Source organism: Arvicanthis niloticus, chromosome 30 (genome assembly GCF_011762505.2).
Source record: "Arvicanthis niloticus isolate mArvNil1 chromosome 30, mArvNil1.pat.X, whole genome shotgun sequence".
NCBI classification, from domain to species: Eukaryota; Metazoa; Chordata; class Mammalia; order Rodentia; family Muridae; genus Arvicanthis; species Arvicanthis niloticus.
In genome coordinates, this window is record NC_133438.1 from 8214426 (window position 1) to 8234918 (window position 20493).

Below are 20493 nucleotides of genomic sequence, written 5' to 3' on the forward strand. Positions count from 1 at the left end.
GAAGAAGCTAATGAAGAGTCATCGCCCCTATTCCCTGGGCTTGGGGACTAAGGTGGTAAATGTTGGGCTGTCTTTCTAGGGGAAAGTAGTGGTTTTGTGGGAATACAGAGGATTAGCTAGGGGTTAATTGCATAGCCTTACCTATTAGTAGAAATCTGTATAATTAGTACCAAGATAAAGATATAAATTCTTAAATGACACCAATTTACTTTGTTTACAAATTTTAAGGTTTTCATTGGCATGAGCTTCTTAGTGATATAAGAGTGAGATGAATATTGCTACTCTCATAGGCATTGTACCAGTATAACACATTTAGGAATACAAAGCTTAGACCCAGTCCTTTTTTAACTTTTTTTAACTGATTTGAGAAGGTCAGCCTGTGAGTTAAGGGACTATAGCAAATTCATGGCTTGGAGTTTATTATAAGAGTGTACTCTATGTTTTATTTAGAAATAGCTGAGTGGAGTGAACAGGCAACAGTCCAGATTACCTTACATGGATAGTGGGTTTTCAAAACATCAGAAATCCTTAGAATTGACATGACAAACATTTCTGTATTAATGTTCATTTTCATTAGAGACCTGTCTGCTCCGGATAGCTTCCTATATTGAATTCTAAGAAGAAATTGAGCATCCTTGGAGCTACTCCAGTTGTGGTGAGACAGCCACTAGGCAAGAATTGCCACTTTCCTTCTACAGACAAATTACTGTCCAGAAAAGGACACACTTGCAGAATAGTCGACTGATTATATCTGCCTAGACAGAGTAATCAGCCCTTAATAATTCTGCAGCACTAAGGTCTGTCAGATGATCCTGGGCCAGAAGGCAGAAGAACAGATGCTCCAACGTTTTGAAGTAGAGCGAGTGTCCAGGTGTTCAGAGGTCTCTATAAATTGGCTAAGTTTTAGAAGCTATGCTTTGTGCTTCCCACAATTATAGTCATCTCAGTCATTCTGGATTTCTGACGGGGTTGAAAACTTATAGCTATTTACCTTAAGAGAAAAGATTTGAGTGGATGGTCGGCAGCTGACATTCATCCTAAAGCCAGGTTCAGAACTAAATGTTTTAGTTAGGATAGATGACAGAGGTGCTGGTTAGTCAACAAAAGGATGGACTGGGTGTTAGGACTATCTTGTACCTCACTGGTACAAATTGGCATAATTATGTTCTAATTGTATTTTGAGAGAAAAGTTTCATTTTAACAGGAAGGGTGATATGTAGGAGGAGCTAAGGTAGGAGGAGTACTGAGAGGAAGAAAAGGAGTAAGAAGAGGAGAATAAGAAGGAGAGGAGAAGCTAGGTGATGAAAGAGAGAAAGAGGGGGGAGACAGGGAGGCAGATGTTCATGTATCTCCACCAGTCAAAGATAGTTGTTATATCTAGGTTGGTCAGTGGGTTACACCTCTGATTGAACAATTCCAAACTTATAAAGCCTATGATTAACATTTTTTTAAAAAGGTATAAATGCAAAAAGGAAAAGGGGGCATGGGGTAGGGGATATCTAAGGGGGGGAATGGGGAAAGGGGATGGCATCTGAAGTGTAAATAAAATATCTAATAAATAAATAAAAAAAGAAAAGAAAAACGGTCTAGATTTTTTTCAAAAAAAAAAAAAACCCTAGAAATATAACTAGCATATATACTACACTGTTTAGACATTTCTTCGTAGATGGTTTCCTGATTATTCACTACAATTCTCTGTGTACAACCATGCACTGCTGCATAGGCTGGGAAAAAGAGGCACCAGTATTATGCAAGTCTCTTTTGAGATTCTAGGTAAGAAATAGATTTCTCATGATTATAATGAGGATCAGGTTTTGCTGGTGTGTTCTGGGGTTCAAAAGGTGCTGTCATGAACACGATAAGTTAAAGGGCATCCCAGCTCTTAAGGGAGGTGAGAGCTCAGAAATATAAACCCAGTGCTAAGGGTCTGTCCTTAAAGCAAAGGGTTTTGAGTCCTTGGACACCTTTCAGATGACAGGGCTACTTATGTCATGTGGTGGGGAGTTTCATTGTTTCCCACCTTATGCTTTTGCAAAACAAAAATTAATGACACCAACTAATATATTTTGAATATGTAAATGAATTAAATACATTGGTGATTAATCATGCATCTGAGTTGAGCTAAGGATTGAAAAGAAAGCCTTTCCCCTTGGAATAATTTAATTATATAAGAGTGAGTCCAAATTTGAGTTCTCTACTTCATGTTCCCTGTGCCTTCTATCTTCTGTCTGTCTGTTGCATGAGTTTGACTCTGTTCCTGCCTGAAGGTTGTCTTGTGAATCTATGCTTGTGTTTCTGTCTTCTGTCTCTATATATGTGTGTCTGTGTGGTCTGTATGTTTCTGTCTCTTGTGTGTGTGTGTGTGTGTGTGTGTGTGTGTGTGTGTGTGTGTGTATCTGTGTCTGTCTGTCTGTCTGTCTGTCTGTCTGTCTGTCTGTCTGTCTGTTCCTAGCAAAAACATTTCTGTCTTTATGGAACAGCAAGAACAGCATCACATTTGGTGGTGGGGGTGGTAAGAAATGGTATACTTTACAGAAATCTTTAAGGGAGTTTTACAAAGGATAAAGGCACTGGTTGAAACTAACCTTAACTGATCAAGATAACAAACAATATTACAAACATCACTGTTATCAACCAATACCTACAAAAGCATATTCATTTTAGGAGGTTACTTTTAGAGTATGTGTGTGATGGTTTCAGTAAATGATACATATACATAATCTGAGTCAAGGGCATAGAAAAGTATTTATTTTAAGATTTCACCTATGCATTGCCCTAGGTGGTAAAAGTTAATTCTGTGGGAAGTTCAAGGCAAATAATATGTATTCTTACATTGGTCTCTTACAAAGAAGTTTAAACTAACAAATTGAGTGTATAGTAGGATAGCAGTCTTAAATCTTTAGTGATGTCAAGGTGTATTATGAACTTTGGCTGTAAGGTCTAGGAAAAGTTTCTGTCTCTTATACTACAATACGCATGTCCATAATATTGTGTTGCTGTCTATATAGTTCTGCTGACGGGCCAGAATACTCCTCAGAACACAATTCCATGCAGTAATGTTATCATTCTCGAAAGATTCTAAGAAAAAAACAGAATCTCAAAGGGCTGTCTTAGAAAATAAGAAATTTATTGAGGACCCTTTAAAATGAAAATACTCAAAGAAAAAATAACTGATGAGTTTTACTCAACTTGGGAGGAAATACATTTTAGTGTCTTCTAAGCAATGTTTTCCTTAGGAAGTTCTCAATAGACTTTCATTCCTAAACATGACTGAAGTACATCAAACCATTACTGAATGTTTCTTAGCTGATCATAGAAATCTTATTTCAGATCTGGAATTTTGATCTTGTACATGTTGTGTGTGACATGTGATCAAACACCACAGAATTTCCACTAAGAGATAATGAAATGTTGTGATACTGAAATTCTGGGCTGGATTAGAATGTCACCCTGATACCAGCCAAGGATTCAGCCTGAACTAAAGCAACAGCCTTGGATGTGGGACTTTTAAAAAGGCATTCCATATACTGCAGGAAAAAGCAATCTTTTGTGTTCATTTGTGAGAGTGTTTGTTTTGTTTTTGTTTTTTAATAAAGGTTAACATTTTTGTGTAGAAAATTGATGTTTCCTAGACAGTGAGTCTTGAGAGTCTAGCCTTGAGGTCAATGTCATTCACTGATTCAGCAGTTTGGAGAATGTCTGTCACTGATACATAAGATTGTACCACCATTCCATCCTGTTTTCTGCAGCCTCTGCTGTTGTTATATTTTGTCTCTCTTTATGCTATTTAATGAAACCATCTGATTTGGGGCTAAAATCCTGGAACACTAAGCCTAAATTATCTTCCTTTCCTTAGATAATTTCTTAATTACTTTCTCAAATAAAAGAAAGCTCATTAAAGCAACACCCATTGTGAATTTACACTTTTTATTCTCTATTATCTGATCCATTTTTAAGATAAACACAAGATACAATTATGATGCCTTAAAAATGGCTCACAAATAATTTTTATCCCTGGATCAGTGGGGTTGGAAATAAAGCAAAATATTGACTGAATATTTGAAAATAAATGCTTCTTTTAGTTAGGGTTTTATTGCTGTGAACAGACAGCACAACCAAGGTAATTCTTATAAGGACGACATTTAATTGGGGCTGGCCTACAGGTTCCAATGTTCATTATCATCAAGGCAGGAACATGGCAGCATCCAGACAGGCATGGTTCAGGAGAAGCTAAGAGTTCTACATCTTCATCTGAAGGCTGCTAGCAGAATACTCACTTCCAGGCAGCTAGGACAATGGTCTGTAGGCCCACACCCCTAGGTGGCACACATACCCCCAACAAGGCCACAACCTCTAAATAGTGCCACTCTCTAGGTCAAGCATATATAAACCATCACATTCCACTCCCTGGTCCCAATAAGGACGTTCAAACATATGAGTCTCTGAGGGCCATACCTAAACATAGCATAATGAGAAATACAGTTAGTCTAACTTCAGAAGTCCTCATAGTCTGTAGCAGTCTCAAAAATGTTAACAGTCCAAAGTTCAAAGTCTCTTCTGAGATTCATCCAATCACTTAACTGTAATTCCCAAAGCAAGACAGAAAACCAGTTGGGCAAACTCCAAACTCTGCATCTGTGAATAGGAGTAATAAGTATTATGTAGTATTTGAAATAAAACACAAAGGTCTAGCATTTCTTTTGGATTTTCAAAAATATTTTAAAACCAACATTAATATGGTTCTGTGATGAGTTTTTGGTACAGCAGGATTCAGAACATATATAGATTTGTCATGATTTTTAATTCTCAAGACAATGTAAGCACAGTTTTTGTTTAGATATTCTCTACATGTCACTGCTGAAGCATTGTCATACTGCATTCCAATTGGATGCAATGGGAATCCAATGCTCTAAACATGAGGCTGCTTTTCCTTGACATGGGATTTGTGACACAATGGTAAGTGTATAACCATGACCTCAGACTTCATGAGTCCTTCCTAAAGGTTGATCCACTAACAAAATCTATTGACAATTATTTCAAGTTCACATAAACAGAATTTGAGGCAGTCCTGAGACCAAATTTTCGCAAAGTGGAATCTTCCCAGGGACCTTAAATTCGACAAACATGTGTGATGTCATTCATCTGTCTACACCATCCTCATCTATATTTATCAGCCAAGTTTATCACATGCACAGTGGACATCAAATGAAGCTCCTCAGGAGAGAGTGTGGAAGATTCCTCCAGGGGTGAGAAAACAGATGTAGAAAATGATACAGGAATGCAGATGTAGCATCTCCCTTGGACACAGTGATAATAGCACATGAAGATATATTGGTAGCTCTTTGATTTGCTGATCTGTGTGGCGCTTCACAAATCATTCTGCCCAGGCTCAGAGAAGGAAAAATATGTTCACTTTCATTTTACTCTTCTTGCTCCTGAGCATCCCACTTGTTGTGGCTGGTTTTATTTATCCCAGGTGTTTTTGGAAAATAAAGCAGAATGAAGACAAGGATGGAAACCTGGGAACAGGTTGTGTCTTCTTTATTCATGTAGCACAACGGCCTGTGGAGAAAGAGTATTACAGGTCTATTTTGAATACACAGTAAGTTCTTTTGTATTTTCAATATGAATATGATCATGAATATTTCCTGAGTCTATTGAGGTTGAGGAGCAAAGCAATGCTAAGGGTCTTTTGTACTGTGTTATTAATCTGCAAAACAGGAAAGAACTCCAAATTCTATTAGAGACTTAATGCTATATTACCAATTTAAATTGACACAGAGGTTTTTTTTTCCCAGCTTGCCTCCAATTACAGAGGTAGAAGCTCAGTAATAAAACAACTTCAGGCTATTATCAATCACATACCTCCCTCTCCTAGACAGTTTCCATAGCACGGTGGCACAATTATAAGTTATTGAAAGATATCATTTTTATGACTTTATCTAAGTGTGTTTATGTAAATGAACAGAGTCTGCTAATCGTCCTTCCATCACTGTGCAGATTCTAGTGCGTGTGCTGGGGCTACTAATGTTGGAGAGAGAGTTTCCTATAGATACTCAATTACATTTTAAATTTGCTCCATGGGGTCTCCATTTATGTACTGAGGCTACATCAAGAATTGATGTAAGAAATCTCTCCTCTGTAAACTTCATAGTTTGATCTATACAAATCCAATGGCTTTTAGGTCTTACAAAGTCCAGTTCTTCACTCTCTCCTTAGAATAAAGAAGGAATGTACTGACTATAAAGTATATGTTTTTATTCTTCTAAAAGTGATGTTATTACTAATAGTGGTGACTAGTTACTTCCCTTGTCACTATCCTGTGTAACAACAGTGGCATATGCTAGTTGTCAATATTAGAGAATAAGGATACAGGAGTCACCTACTACCTCATCTTTGTCATTATTTACAGAGCATACATCTTCCCTCCTTACCTCACTGTTATTTAATCTGACACTTCTAATATTTGTCACTTATGTCTCTTTTTCAATAATTATGCAAAATACAATTGCATATTTTATCAGTGTGGACATTATCCACATTTTGATTTTGTAGAATTCTGATAGTTTTTTAAGTCACAGTTTTTTAGACCACAAAGCCACTCTGACCACACAAGTACTTTATGTTTCTTAATGTTTACTGTACAGGAGTTAGTGCTTGATTTGTACAAATACTAGTCTCAAATTTCTGTCATGTGTTACCGAAATTTTTAAAGACATCATTTTTTCTGTATGTTCATGAAGAATATTCTAAACAGGCTTGTTTTATTAAAAAGACAAAAAAGACAGGACAGATGTACAATTTAACTCTGGAATAGAGATATTTAACTCTTAGTAAGAAATTAATGATGAAGTAATATGTATCTTGTTTATTCATCAGATGTTTTGAAATAATTGAGGAGGGATATGAGTTAGTATTCTTTTCATAAACACAAAACAGAATTATTCAATTTCAATTGAAATTTAGAAAGAAAGAACATTTAAGATAAGGATGATTATATGGGATATGATAAATATATTGTCCCCTAATGAGAATGAATTTTAATGACATGAGCTTAATATTGCCACAGAAGATTGCTGTGAAATCAACTGTCACTCTTTTACTGCCTTAGCCAATGCAGTGAACTTCATACAAAAACACCATAAACTCAATGGCACACACACATCCCATGTATTTTACATATTTCTCCTTCTAAATTCAAATGAACATGTGACCGTTTCTACTGCTTTGTCAAAGCATTTGGTGATTTATTTACCATCTTAGGAAACATTCAAAAAACAAGAGGAAAACCAGAGGAGAACATGGCGATAGTACATACTCTTTATGGGAGATGACCTCTCATGAACATGTCAAGGTTTTTCAATCTTTAGGGAGTGGGGGCAATATAATCCAGTACTGGATTGTCCTTTTATTGACTACAAATGATATCTATAAATTGTTGTCCTTATAAACACTGTAACCTTTTACAGAATACACACTGAAAACCTCAAGTATGCACTGGTCTTGGCTTTTTCCATGAATGAAATCAACAGGAACCCGGATCTTTTACCAAATATGTCTCTATCATTTCACTTCTCAGCAGACATAAGTGATTGGGAATCCCACTTAAACAGTATAATTTTTTTGAGTTTACAAACTCATGATATTTTCCCTAATTATTTCTGTGGAGATGACGTGTGTGGAGTTGTACTTACAGGACTAAACTGGACAACAACCGCGAAATTTTATACAATACTAAACAACTTCATGTCTCAGCAGGTAAATGTGTGTGTGTGTGTGTGTGTGTGTGTGTGTGTGTGTGTGTGTGTGTGTGTATTAGCGGCATGTAGTAATTCATGAAATCAGATATTGCTTGATTCCTACATAATCTTACTATTAGGCCTAAGCCAATCTAATGTAGTTCAGAGTCTTGATGAAGCTTTCAAATGTCCTTATATGATATACAGATGAGGGAAGAAATAGTAACTAGCTGAGACTTCTAGAAATATTCAGAAAAATGTGTTTATACATTCTTAGTAATTCATTCTACTTCATGCTGCTTTCTGTGTTCTAGACTCACCATGTTACTTATGGAACCTTTCATCCTGTCCTGAGTGATCGTGAAGAATTTCCCTATCTATATCAGATGGCCTCTGAGGATACAGCTCTAGCCCTTGCCCTGGTCTCCTTCATAATTCATTTCAGTTGGAACTGGGTAGGGTTGGCCATCTCAGACAATGATCAAGGCATCCAATTTCTCTCCTATTTGAGAAGAGAGATGGAAAAAAATTCAGTCTGCTTTGCTTTTGTCAACATGATCCCAGTCAATATGCATTTATACATGACAAGAGCAGAAGTGTATTACAACCAAATCATGACATCCTCTACAAATGTTGTCGTCATTTATGGTGACACAGACAGTACTTTAGCTGTGAGCTTTAGAATGTGGGAATTTCTAGGTATACAGAGAATATGGATCACCACCACACAGTGGGATGTTACTCCTAGTAAGAAAGACTTCACATTTGATAACTTATATGGGGCATTTGCTTTTGGACACCACCATGGTGACATTTCTGGTTTTAAAAATTTTGTCCAGACATTGAACCCTTTCAAATACTCAGATGAATATCTGGTAAAGCTGGAATGGATGCACTTTAACTGTGAAGTCTCAGCATCTAAATGTAAGACATTGAAGAACTACTCTTCACTGGAATGGCTAATGGCACATACTTTTGACATGACCTTTACTGAAGGGAGTTATGACATATACAATGCTGTGTATGCTGTTGCCCATGCACTCCATAAGATTAATTTTCAGAACTTTGATAATCTCCTGACTGACAATGGGAAAAAACAAATTTATATCTGCAGCAAGGTAGTGCTTCTTCTATTACACAATGTTTCATATTATAATTGTCTTTAAGAGTCTCTTAGATGTCCAAACCAACTGTACTAGAAAATAGTTTCCAAAAGAGAGTGATTTATTAATACTTTTCCTAATGATCATATGAATCCAAGTGTTAAGGGAATAGAGTAGAAGGCATACTTTGTCAATGTAGCACTGTGACTTTGTTATTAATTACATAAATATCATCACACATGTTCTAATACTGAAAATACATCCAGTCCTTCCTCATGAACCAAGTAAATAATGAATTCTTGTTCATTAATTATCAAATATGTTATAATCACTAGGGGAATTGTTTTAACTGGAGATCCCTACTTGTACTGTTTTCACTGTAAGTGAGCAACTGCATTTGGTGCTCTGAGAGTATTTATATAGAAAATACTGCTGGCATTCAAATTATTACATTTCTGAGTGCTCATGTGTGTTTATAGATGTTTCTCACTATATACTTTTATTGTTTCTGTTTCTGTATATCTGTGTTTATCTATACATGTCTATATATTTATTTTGTATAAATCTATCTATCTATCCATCTATCTATCTATCTATCTGGTTTATGTATATCTGCCTATATATCTGTCTATGGAATTTACCATAAATTTGTATGTATTTCAATTGCTTTCTATATAATTGATTTTGTCTAAGTGAATATTCCTATGTATATTGATCAATGCATGTGTCTACATGTGGCTGTGTCTTTTGTGTGGTGTTTTGCATACTCTTTCATTTATGTCTAGCTATTTTGCATTGCCTGTGTGTCTGTGTAAGACAGCATAAATTTGTCTGTTTGACAATGTCACTCTGTGTGGGTGTCAGAATATGTATATGTATATGTATATGTATGTGTCCTATGTACATGTGTTTCCTTGTGGTTTTGTGTGTGCCCCCGGGTAATTGTTTTCTGAGTTTCTGTGTCTGTTTGACTATTTTGATGCATATTCTGTCTCAATGTACATCTGTATGTTCATATGTGTGTTTGGGCATGCATGTGTATATTTGTGTAAATAACTGTGTGCTCCAGCTCTGTGTGTATCTCAATACGATGTGAGTCTCTCTCTGTTTCATGTATCTTTACGTTTCATATGCAAATATATGTTTACAGTCTGCCTACATACTTGTGCTTGTTTTGTAATTTTATCTTAGAGAGTTAAAATAACAAAACATTATAATTTTGTTTATCTCTTTGTTTTCACTGAAATTTTTCACCTGCATACTATCAGTAAAGTTGGAATTAAGATGAAATAAGAATATATATTGTTACTGAAGGAAGAACATATATTTCATAGTATGCTGCCTGTCTTTCAGCTGGCTTCCTATATGAGAAAGACCCACTTTACTAATCCTGTTGGGGACAGAGTGAATATGAACCAAAGAGACAAACTGCAGGAAGAGTATGACATTTTCTACATTTGGAATTTTCCACAGGGACTTGGACTTAAAGTGAAAATAGGAATGTTTAGTCCCTATTTCATGAATGGCCAACAGCTACATTTATCTGAAGATATGATAGAGTGGGCAAGAGGAAGTAGACAGGTGGGTTTGGCCTAACTGTACGAAGTTAAATTATACTGTCAAGTGTGTGCATCCAACCTTCCTTAAGAGTGGTGAATGAAATTGATTGTCAAGTGAGAGACAAATTTATAGCTTCCTAAACTACATTTCTTCTTTTCATTTTTTCAGATGAGTTTTTAGTAATTCACTGAGGGTTTCTAACAAAAATACAATGTATTTGTATCATATCAGAGACTGTTTCTTACCTTTAATATTAACATATATTGTTTTAGAAAACAATATATTATTTCCAGGAAAGTTAGCAATATTCTATTGGTCCTATTGTTATTACTATAAAGCGATTTCCACTCTTCAAAACCCTTCAAAGCATGCTTAAAGACTCTTGTTTCTTGTAAGTATAGGGTAAATTCAACATAATCAAGTCATTGATTTTTATTATGTAATTTTAAGCCTGTTAACCAAATACTCCAAAATTTCTCAACATCTCTAGGTAACCATACATTAACATTTTTTTCTGACAGTTTTAGATACTTTACAAACTATAATCTTGCTTTTTCATTTTTAAAAAAATATGGGTATGGGTGTTTTCTATGCATGAATATCAGTGTAACACCTTCATGTATGGAATATACAGATGGCTGAAGAGTTATTCCAATCTCAGAGCACTTGCAAGAGCCTCACGCCACTCAGTGAATGCTGGAAATCAAATTTGGGTCCCCTTCACTGGGAGCAATTGTTCTTGAGAATGACCCTAGTCTGCAAGCTTGACTCATACCTTGTAAAAGATAATGTTGACTAAAGGAAACTTTTTGGCCCCGCTAATTCTTACATAAATCATTCAACCAAACAAGGATGTGCACAATTTCCTTTTCAATATGGGAAGAAATTGGTAGTAATAAAAGTTTGCATTTTAAGGAAATTTGAAAATGAAATATATCATATGCATACAAGGCATGTTATAGGTATGAATTCTGATATTCTTGGTTTTAATGTGTCATATTCAAACTACCCTAAAATAAAGTTGGTTAAATGTTTTCAGGCTTGATATGAAGTGATTCCCAGGTTGCTCAGACAGTGTGAAATTTATAGTTGCTATTTTTTCTCAATGTGATTAAGAATGTAATTCTTAGGGAAAAGAATGTAAGAACTAAAAGTATACTTACACACATGCATATCCATTTAGGGGATAGCATTGAAATTTCATGTGTGTTCTAACAAGGCTTCCCTGGAGCCTTCCAATACATCCACTCGAAGACTATAGATTTTTAGAAACACAAACAGAATTCTATTCACATATATCATAATTCCAATATGGAAGCTAATAAATAAAAACATGAAGACATCAGGAAAATATGATTTCAAATCTTAGAGTCATAGACATAGCTGAGAGTATATTTAATGTTATACTAAACAAAGAATCAAAGAATGATTATAAGAATGTTAAAAAAAATCAAAGAGGGCAGTAACTACCTCTGGGAACATAAAATGAAAGTATGAAAACTTTCTTGCAAAAAGACACTGAGTATTTTATGAAAGAGACCTTCTAGAAAGGTATAAATTAATGAAAGAATCAAATCTAAAATATATGACAAAAACCAAAACAAACCAAATAAATATCTCAGTGAAAAGACTCACAAAATGAATGCTCCAACTTGAGGACAGGATGGCAATTCTTGAATACAAGGTACAGGAATTAGAAACTTCAAAAGATGACAAAGATAAAATAAGGATGAATGAAAATCACAGTGACTAAGGGAGTATGATTACAGATCACTTTTAAAACCTATGGGACAAATATAATGAAGTACCCACTCTAGGTATCAACAGTAAATTCATTATATTACAGCTGCACATTTCCAAAATAATGTGAAAATGTGGATTTCTGTCTAGTAGAGGCAAATCATTAACTTTTGAAATGAAATAATGTTGGCATTTAACTTAAACTTGTTTTGTGGAACACAGAGAGGTTATGAAAGCTGTAGTAGAAAATATTATGTCATAGAAAGTCCCTCTCTGTATAACAGTAGGTTCCACCACCATCATTCATTATTACATGAAAGTTGTTCATTCATTCATTTATTCATTCACTTTGTACCCAGAAACCAGTTTACACTCCCTACTCTACTCTTACCCTGCCATCCTTCCCCTTCTTCCCTCCAATACACCTTCCTTCTTCAGAAAAGAGGAGCCCTCCCTCAGATGTTCACATGCTTTAGCATATCATGATGTACCATTACTGGGCACAATTTCATGATCTTTGCATGTGTTTCCATCAATTGCTGGTTGAATTCTGTCTGAGGATGATTATGCTAGGCTCTTGCCTGCAAATATAACAAAAATATTATTACCAGCATCAGCAGTGGGCTTTCTCTCATGTCAAAGTTCTCAAGCTGGTCCAGTCACTGGATAACTACCCCTTGATCTTCTACTACATCTTTATTGTGGCACATTTTTAGGCAGGGTAAGTTGTAGGTTAAAGTTATTGTGGTTAGGATGTGGTCTCAATACCAACACTGGAAATCTTAACTGGTTATTGGAGATGGCTGTTACAGGCTCCAAATCCTGCTTTGCTAGGAGAACTAGCCAAGGTCATCTTCATAGATTTCTGGGAGTTTCAATATCCCTAGGATTCTAACTTGACTCAGACATGCATAGAAGTCTCTCCAAATAATCTGTTCCTCTGTTCTCTTCTGTTCTCATCCTGCCCTACTCCCATTCTGTCCCCAAACCCATTCACCCATGATGTTTATTCTAATTCTTCTTTTCAGGGAGCACATGTGTCCCACTGTGTGCCATTTTTGTTACTGAGCTTCTTTAGTTATGTGCAGTGTAACACAACATAGAGATTCTTAAAGGAGGAGAATAAAAAATGTATTTAAAACATTTGGAGACATAACTGCCAAACAGTTACCATATTCGGTGGATTTGTTCTTCATAAGAAAGGGGAAACAAAAATTTTAGGAAGAACACAATTACAATAAGTCATAACAAATAAATGAGTACTACAAAAGATATTAAAAGAACTCCATCATGTTTAAAAGTAGGAAGAACACAAGACGTCAAAATAGAAACAGCCCTCGAATGCCTGACAGAAAAATAAATATTAGAAAAACATCGTGTTGAAATAACAACAAAAACATAATTTACAAATAATTTTTAGTAAAAATTGAGTGCTTGTGTTCACATTCTTTTACAAAAATTCATAGATAATGAGTTTAGATTATTTTTAACATAACATCTTTATTGATTCTTTTAAAATTTCTGGTCATGCACTGTGATCTTGCTCAATTCCAAGTCCTTTAATGTTTGTCTCTCCATAACAATACCCCACAAAAATAAAAAAAATTTAAAAAGCCCAATTTCTTCTATTTATATAATAACTGGATATGATGGTTTGTATATGCTTGGCCAAGGGAGTGGCACTATTTTGAGGTGTGGCTTTCTTGGACAAGGCTTGTCAATGTGAGTGTAGGTTTTAAGATCCTCATTAGCTGCCTGGAAGTCAGCATTCTGCTGGATGAAGATATAGAACTCTCAGCTCCTCTTGCACCATGCCTGCCTGATTCTGCCATGTTCCTGCCTTGATGATAATGGACTGAACCTCTAACCTATAAGCCTAGCCAGATTCAATGTTGCCCTTATAGGATTTGCCCTGGTCATGGTGTTTGTTCACAGTAGTAAAACCCTAAATAAGACACTGAAGCATGGTCAAACTCTCAGTTCCTGACCCAAAACTCTCCCAAATTCCCTCAAGAAGCCCTCAGTTTTGGAAAGCTAACTTCAGATTCTTTACCATACATTTTAAGAGTTCTTTTTATGGCTTCCTGTTTAAACTGCTTCTCTATCTTGGATAGTGGTTGAATTATCAAAGTTGTGATAGTGGTAGGAATTGTTACAGAAAACCTTCATGTACCTCCTTCACATCTATGAATCTGTAATTATTCATATCACTGTAAAAGCAGTTTCCTAGCACTTTAAAAGGACAAGGGAGAAAAGATAATGGGTTTCTACATGTTTTATGGTGTGTGCAGAGGAAAAATTATGGGGCCTAACTGTAGCAGGGCCACAGACCCAGACAAGGCCTTCAAAATGAACACAGCCCACAGACATCAACATGGTTTCAGGCTGCAGGCCAGACCATGCAAATTCCAAAAACTTCATTCATAACATGTACCATGAAAATCAACACTGACTCTGCATGGAGTAGGACTATGGACCCATACACAGCCATCAGCAGCAGCATAGATCCTGGCATGTCCTTAGGCTTAGGGGGTATGTGTAGCTCACTCACATCAGTACAGCTTCAGTGGACTACAGAACTCATGAACCTCAGCATGACCTCAGTTATTAACTCAGCCTAAGGGCATGCACATGGCATTTGCTGGTAACATTGTTCATGGAGATCAATACAGATCACATTGGCAGCAGGACCTCTGGCCTAGAGATTCACCATTTTGTCAGCAGCCATCACAGCTATTTGAACAAACTCTGGAAGGAAAACAGACCACAGATATCAGCAAAAACTCTGTGTGCCATAGGACAACAGACCTAGATATGGCTCTTGGTAGAAGTATGGAGCTGGACAGCACCATGGCTAGAGATAACAGAACAGGACACTCACAAAAATATGACTACTGTGGGAAAGATTGATCTATAAAAATAGGCCGTCTTTTGTGGCATTTATGGTGGAGGATGTAACAAAAACCTCTACCATATATATATGAACAGAGAACTTCTTTAAAAAGGGGGTTGGGGAAGCAACAAAATGAAGTAGAATGGAAGAATCATAATTAGAGTACAACATCATTTATCTTTAGTGCACATGCCTGAAATAATCTTACAGCAGACGTCAACATTGGAACTGAAAGGTTAGACCTAGTGTGTTGTAATATGTATAAATTAATCCCAGTGGCTAGTTTGATACCAGCCTCAGTTGTTTATGTTACAGAATGAAAGAGATACACACATAGCCTTTGGATTTTAATATGCCTTAAACAGCACAATAGCTGGGCCACTGCTCAACCAGCATGTTGTTAATCCTGAGTTATTACTTACTAATTCTATGTTACATATCAGTTGTTCTTAAACCAGACAACTGTCTGGGCCATTTTTTTTTTTTTTTTAGCACAGAGCCCGGGGAACTCACCTTGCTTTTCTAACCCATGTAGACTCTGTCTCTCCTCTGCTTGCACTCTCTCCACAGCAGGGCAAACCTCTTTTTTTTTCTTCTTTCTCCTGGTTTCAAGCCCAGGGGATCCTGAAATCCTGCCTCTGTCTGTCTTCTCCAGCTATTACTGGCTTCATCTTTATTTACCAATCAGAACCAACTAGGGGAAGGTTCCCAGAAGCAACTTGAAGAAGCTCTAGTGCAAACAGTTTTTTGGAAACATAAGTAGCTTTCATAATACAAGCACTTACAGCTGTATAAAAGTTACTTCATTCCACAAGGTTCAACATATGTTCATCACAACATAAACTCAAGGATAGAATTATATTATTATCCAAAAATATGCAGAAAAGGCTCTAAACAATGTCTAGTGTCCATTCAGAATTTTTAAAGAAGGAAAAGAAAACCCTGACAAACTAAGAGAAGACATGTTGCCATAAGAAAGTTTTCTACAGCAAACTTATTGATGGCACTCCAGTATATGGAGAGAAGACTCAATAATTTCCATTAAACTAGCAATGAAGTCAAGGTATTGTAGTGGCACATGTCTTTAATATACATTCTGTGAATCAAGAGTCAGGATAATCTCTCTCCACTCAGAGGCTAGTCTGCCTTTTCTATTGAATCTACTCAAACCAGGGGTGAAATGGATACTCTGCTTTAAATGAAATGAGCAGAATACAGATAAGGAGATGCATTTTCTCAACTACTAAGTGTGAAAATAAATAATAAATAGAGAAAAAGAAAGTACAGTGCCCCTATATATATATATATATATATAGGAAGTTGAGTTCTACCAATGTTACACAGTGAGACCCTGTTTCAACAAAACCCAAAACAACAAAAAGGAAGAGGTGTGCTTAATCATACTTCTCTAGAAGATGACATGAGCCTGTGAATGATATACTCTGTGATGGCAACATCAATCTTAACATGAAATGAAGGATACAAATTCAACATGTAGAAATCAGCAAAATTCCCATGCAGCAGACAGACACTCATCACTAGATTCATTGTAATACCATCATTTTCTTAATTTAAGAAATTCTTTAATTAATTTTGAGCAATCTAAATTTTCACCATGTTTGCACACTCCATGAAACCTTTTGAATTCAGGAAACACACCATCTTCCAGCTCACTATGCAGAAACTCAGTACCTCCTCACCAAAAATTCCACAGAGTTCTGCACATGCAGCTGTTTTTCTCTTTCCATTTAGTTTGTTATGGTTTGCAGTCCTAATGTAGATGTGGTTATTTCTGTTATCTGATATTTGAGTTGTTTTTTTCCATTTTTGAACGTTCTTTACTTGTAATTTGCTTCTAGGTTGCTGTTATTAAACACTAACTATAAGCAAAGTGAGGAGGAAAAGGTTGGTTTGGGTCATGGGTTACACTCAAGGCAAGGCAAGGCATGGAACTGAATAATGTAACTGAAACGGAGTCACTCAAGAAACTCTGCTTGTTTTGCATGATTTCTAATGTACCACTGCTTATGGGCAACACTGCTTCTAATGGGCTGGGCACTCCTGCATCAATTACAACTTTAAAATATGCTTTGCAGGTACCTTTATTCTGTACTTTTTGTTAAGGAGACAAGAATTAAATAGAATAACCACCTTGCAATCTCTTCACTCTTTGTAAACAGGACACTAAACCCACCTTCTTTCGGAATTTCAAGTTAATGATTAACAATTCAACTTTTCCTCAAATTTTGCATATATTGATATCTGTCATCATAAAATGCACTAAGTAAAAACTGGTAACTTTGTTGATATATATAAAATAACCTTATTAATATCACATGCTGATATAATATAGTTTGTGAAGAGGTAAGTAAAACTCCTCATAGCAGGATATATATAATTTTCTTTAGATGCCAACCTCTGTGTGCAGTGCTGATTGTGGTCCAGGATTTAGAAAATTCAGGAAGAATGGAATTCCAGCCTGCTGTTTTGATTGCAGTCCCTGCCCAGAAAATGAAATTTCTAATGGGACAAGTAAGTATTTCCTGCAAGGATAAGTTTTTCAAATTGTATCATCTAGCACCCATCTGGGATGCAGAAGTGTTCTTAAAAGGAAATTTTATATATATATACTTTCCTAAGTTAGGAATTATAGAAATACAATACTTTAAAACATCCTTATAAAAAATAGAAATCATCATATACCTTTGACTCATTAAAAATGTATTGTACATGACATGCTCAAACAGTTTTTATAAGAAAACTTGTGTTAGTGTGTTCTAAAGAAGATCTTTTCTAGTGATTAATCATCTCTAAAAATATATGTAGATCATGAATCATTAAATGACTTATTTATGTTATCTTGATGTATGTACCCTTACATGAGTTTATGTACCCCTATAAAGTGCACAAGCACAAGGAAGACAGAATCAGGCATGTAGATAGAGGAAACCAAATCCAAGCCTTTTGTAAGACTAATGAAGAGGGCAAAAAATAATTTGTAACATCATGAGAAACTGTGATGCATGAGATAGGAGACTTTGTATAATAAACAGATATTCTTTTTTTCAAACTTCTCTCTTATTTGAAATGTAGAAATTGACAATCATCTTTGGCACATGATGTGTAAATATTATTCCTCCTTTAATCAATACTAGTTTAAATAATACCTAGTTAATAATTTCCACAATAGCATACATTAAAATTGTTTTGTCCTGAAAGGAATTAGCCACAGTTTTCAAATGATATTTCTACTTGCATAACACATATTCATCAAGTAACTATTTAGTTCGTATGAACTGAATATAATTTGCAGGCATGCATTTATTCCCTTCTTTGGTTTGTCATCCTATATAATTAAACGGAAGTCCTTAAAGGCTTTTATGGCCACTAAGATGGCTTAGCAGTTACATCCTTTCCTACTCAGTATGATGGTATCAGTTTATCCTCAGATCCCATATAATAGGAGGTAACCAACTCCAGCACGTTATTTTCTGATACATATGAAGCTCTACATAAAATGTACACATAAGTAATTCAAAAAGGCTGTTTGAATACACCTGACATTGGTGCTGAGAACCAAACTCTAGTATTCTCTATGAGCAACACATTCTCTTCACAACCAAAGTAAATTCCTATTTCCTCAAACAAATTAAATGATAATGGCTGTTTACAAAAGCGTTGTTCCATGTAAAAGACTTCAAAGCTTGGAAGCATATTATCCCTTATTGCAATTATCCAATGATTCAGAGCAATGGCAATCAGATTTACTATAAATACACTGGTGGGATTTACAGAGACTTTAAAATTTATTTTTACTGCTTTATATGAAAAAGTCTCAGGAATATGCTGTTACTACAGTCAAAAGAGGACAAAAGTAAAAATGATTATTTTATGTTAGAGTTACAAACATTGATATTATATTCCTATAAACATTACTTCCATTATCAGCCTCATGTCTCACCCATACAAACCCACTTACTCTCATTTTTATGAGAATGTTTTTTACTTTTACATGTAAACACACTTATAAATATACACACCCATGATAAATGATCACAACATTATAGGAAAATAGACAAAACATTTGATGTTTTTATTTACCATAACAAAGAGAAGCATTAAAAAAATGAATCAATTATTTTATGTAGCAATGACCTTGAATGTATTCTGAGCAACCAGATTCACATGTTGAAACACTTCTTTATATACCTGAATACATATCCTGACAGTAAAATTGCTGACGCTACACTAATAATACTTTCATTTTTCCATTAGATGTGGATTTGTGTGTCCCATGTCCAGAGGACCAGTATGCTAACACGGAGCAGAATCACTGCATTCACAAAGCTCTTATCTTTCTCACTTATGAAGACCCCTTGGGGATGGCACTTTCTTCAATGGCTTTGTTCTTCTCTGCATTTACAGCTGTTGTTCTTGGGGTCTTTGTGAAGCACCATACTACTCCCATTGTTAAGGCCAATAATCGCACTCTCACCTACATATTGCTCATCTCCCTCATCTTTTGTTTCCTCTGCCCCTTGCTCTATATTGGACATCCAAACTCAGCCACCTGCATCCTACAGCAAATCACATTTGGACTTGTATTCTCTGTGGCTGTTTCCACTGTGCTGGCCAAAACAATTACTGTTGTACTAGCATTCAAAGTCACAGCTCCTCACAGAATGATGAAATATGTTTTGGTTTCAAGGACATCTAACTACATCATTCTCATCTGTACTCTCATCCAAGTTATTGTCTGTGCAGTCTGGATAGGAGCTTCTCCTCCTTCTGTTGACATTGATGCCCAATCAGAGCATGGTCACATCATCATTGTTTGCAATAAGGGGTCAGCCACTGCTTTTTACTCTGTCCTGGCATACCTGGCCTGCCTGGCCTTTGGGAGCTTCACTCTGGCTTTCCTTTCCAGAAACCTGCCTGGAGCCTTCAATGAAGCAAAGTCTATAACATTCAGCATGCTGGTGTTCTGCTGTGTCTGGGTCACATTCCTCCCTGTTTACCACAGCACCAAAGGCAAGGTTGCGGTGGCTGTGGAGATCTTCTCCACTTTGGCCTCCAGTGCAGGGATGCTGGTGTGCATCTTTGTTCCCAAATGTTACACAATACTGTTTAGACCAGACAGAAATTCTCTTCAAATGATCAGGGAGAAATCATCTCCCCGTGTTCACATTTCATAAATTTTAACTGACACATGTATAGTTGGTTCATAATCACCAAATATTGGATTACATTGCCATACCTGTAGATTTTGGAATGACTCTCATTGTGTCCTCTTATGATTCTGCATAGCAATATCATGTCTACTGGAGTCTACATTGTTTCCTATACTCATCCATAATAGTCTAAAATTGTCCTCTTTGCCAGAAGAAGGTAGTAGAATCCTGATCCATTCTAGACATTAGAAGAGTTCTTCTATAAACATAGCGGAAAGAGGAATATT

At 35.9% G+C, this 20493-nt stretch overlaps 1 protein-coding gene across 1 annotated transcript; it reads left to right on the top strand.

The window, feature by feature from the left end:
- Window positions 1-5405: 5405 nt before the first annotated feature.
- On the top strand, window positions 5406-20230 carry LOC143440912 (vomeronasal type-2 receptor 116-like). Its single transcript, XM_076927836.1, has 6 exons — window positions 5406-5602; window positions 7470-7758; window positions 8054-8857; window positions 10196-10423; window positions 17444-17567; window positions 19311-20230. Exons 1-6 carry the CDS (start codon window positions 5406-5408, stop codon window positions 20228-20230), a joined length of 2562 nt encoding a protein of 853 aa, XP_076783951.1.
- Window positions 20231-20493: the final 263 nt, after the last annotated feature.

Excerpts from the sequence above, each read along its gene's own strand:
- LOC143440912 (XM_076927836.1), top strand. The coding sequence starts at position 5,406 with ATGTTCACTTTCATTTTACTCTTCTTGCTCCTGAGCATCCCACTTGTT. Across the intron at positions 10,424-17,443 it reads GGGCAAGAGGAAGTAGACAG|ATGCCAACCTCTGTGTGCAG; the intron begins GTGGGTTTGGCC and ends AATTTTCTTTAG. Across the intron at positions 17,568-19,310 it reads TGAAATTTCTAATGGGACAA|ATGTGGATTTGTGTGTCCCA; the intron begins GTAAGTATTTCC and ends TTTTTCCATTAG.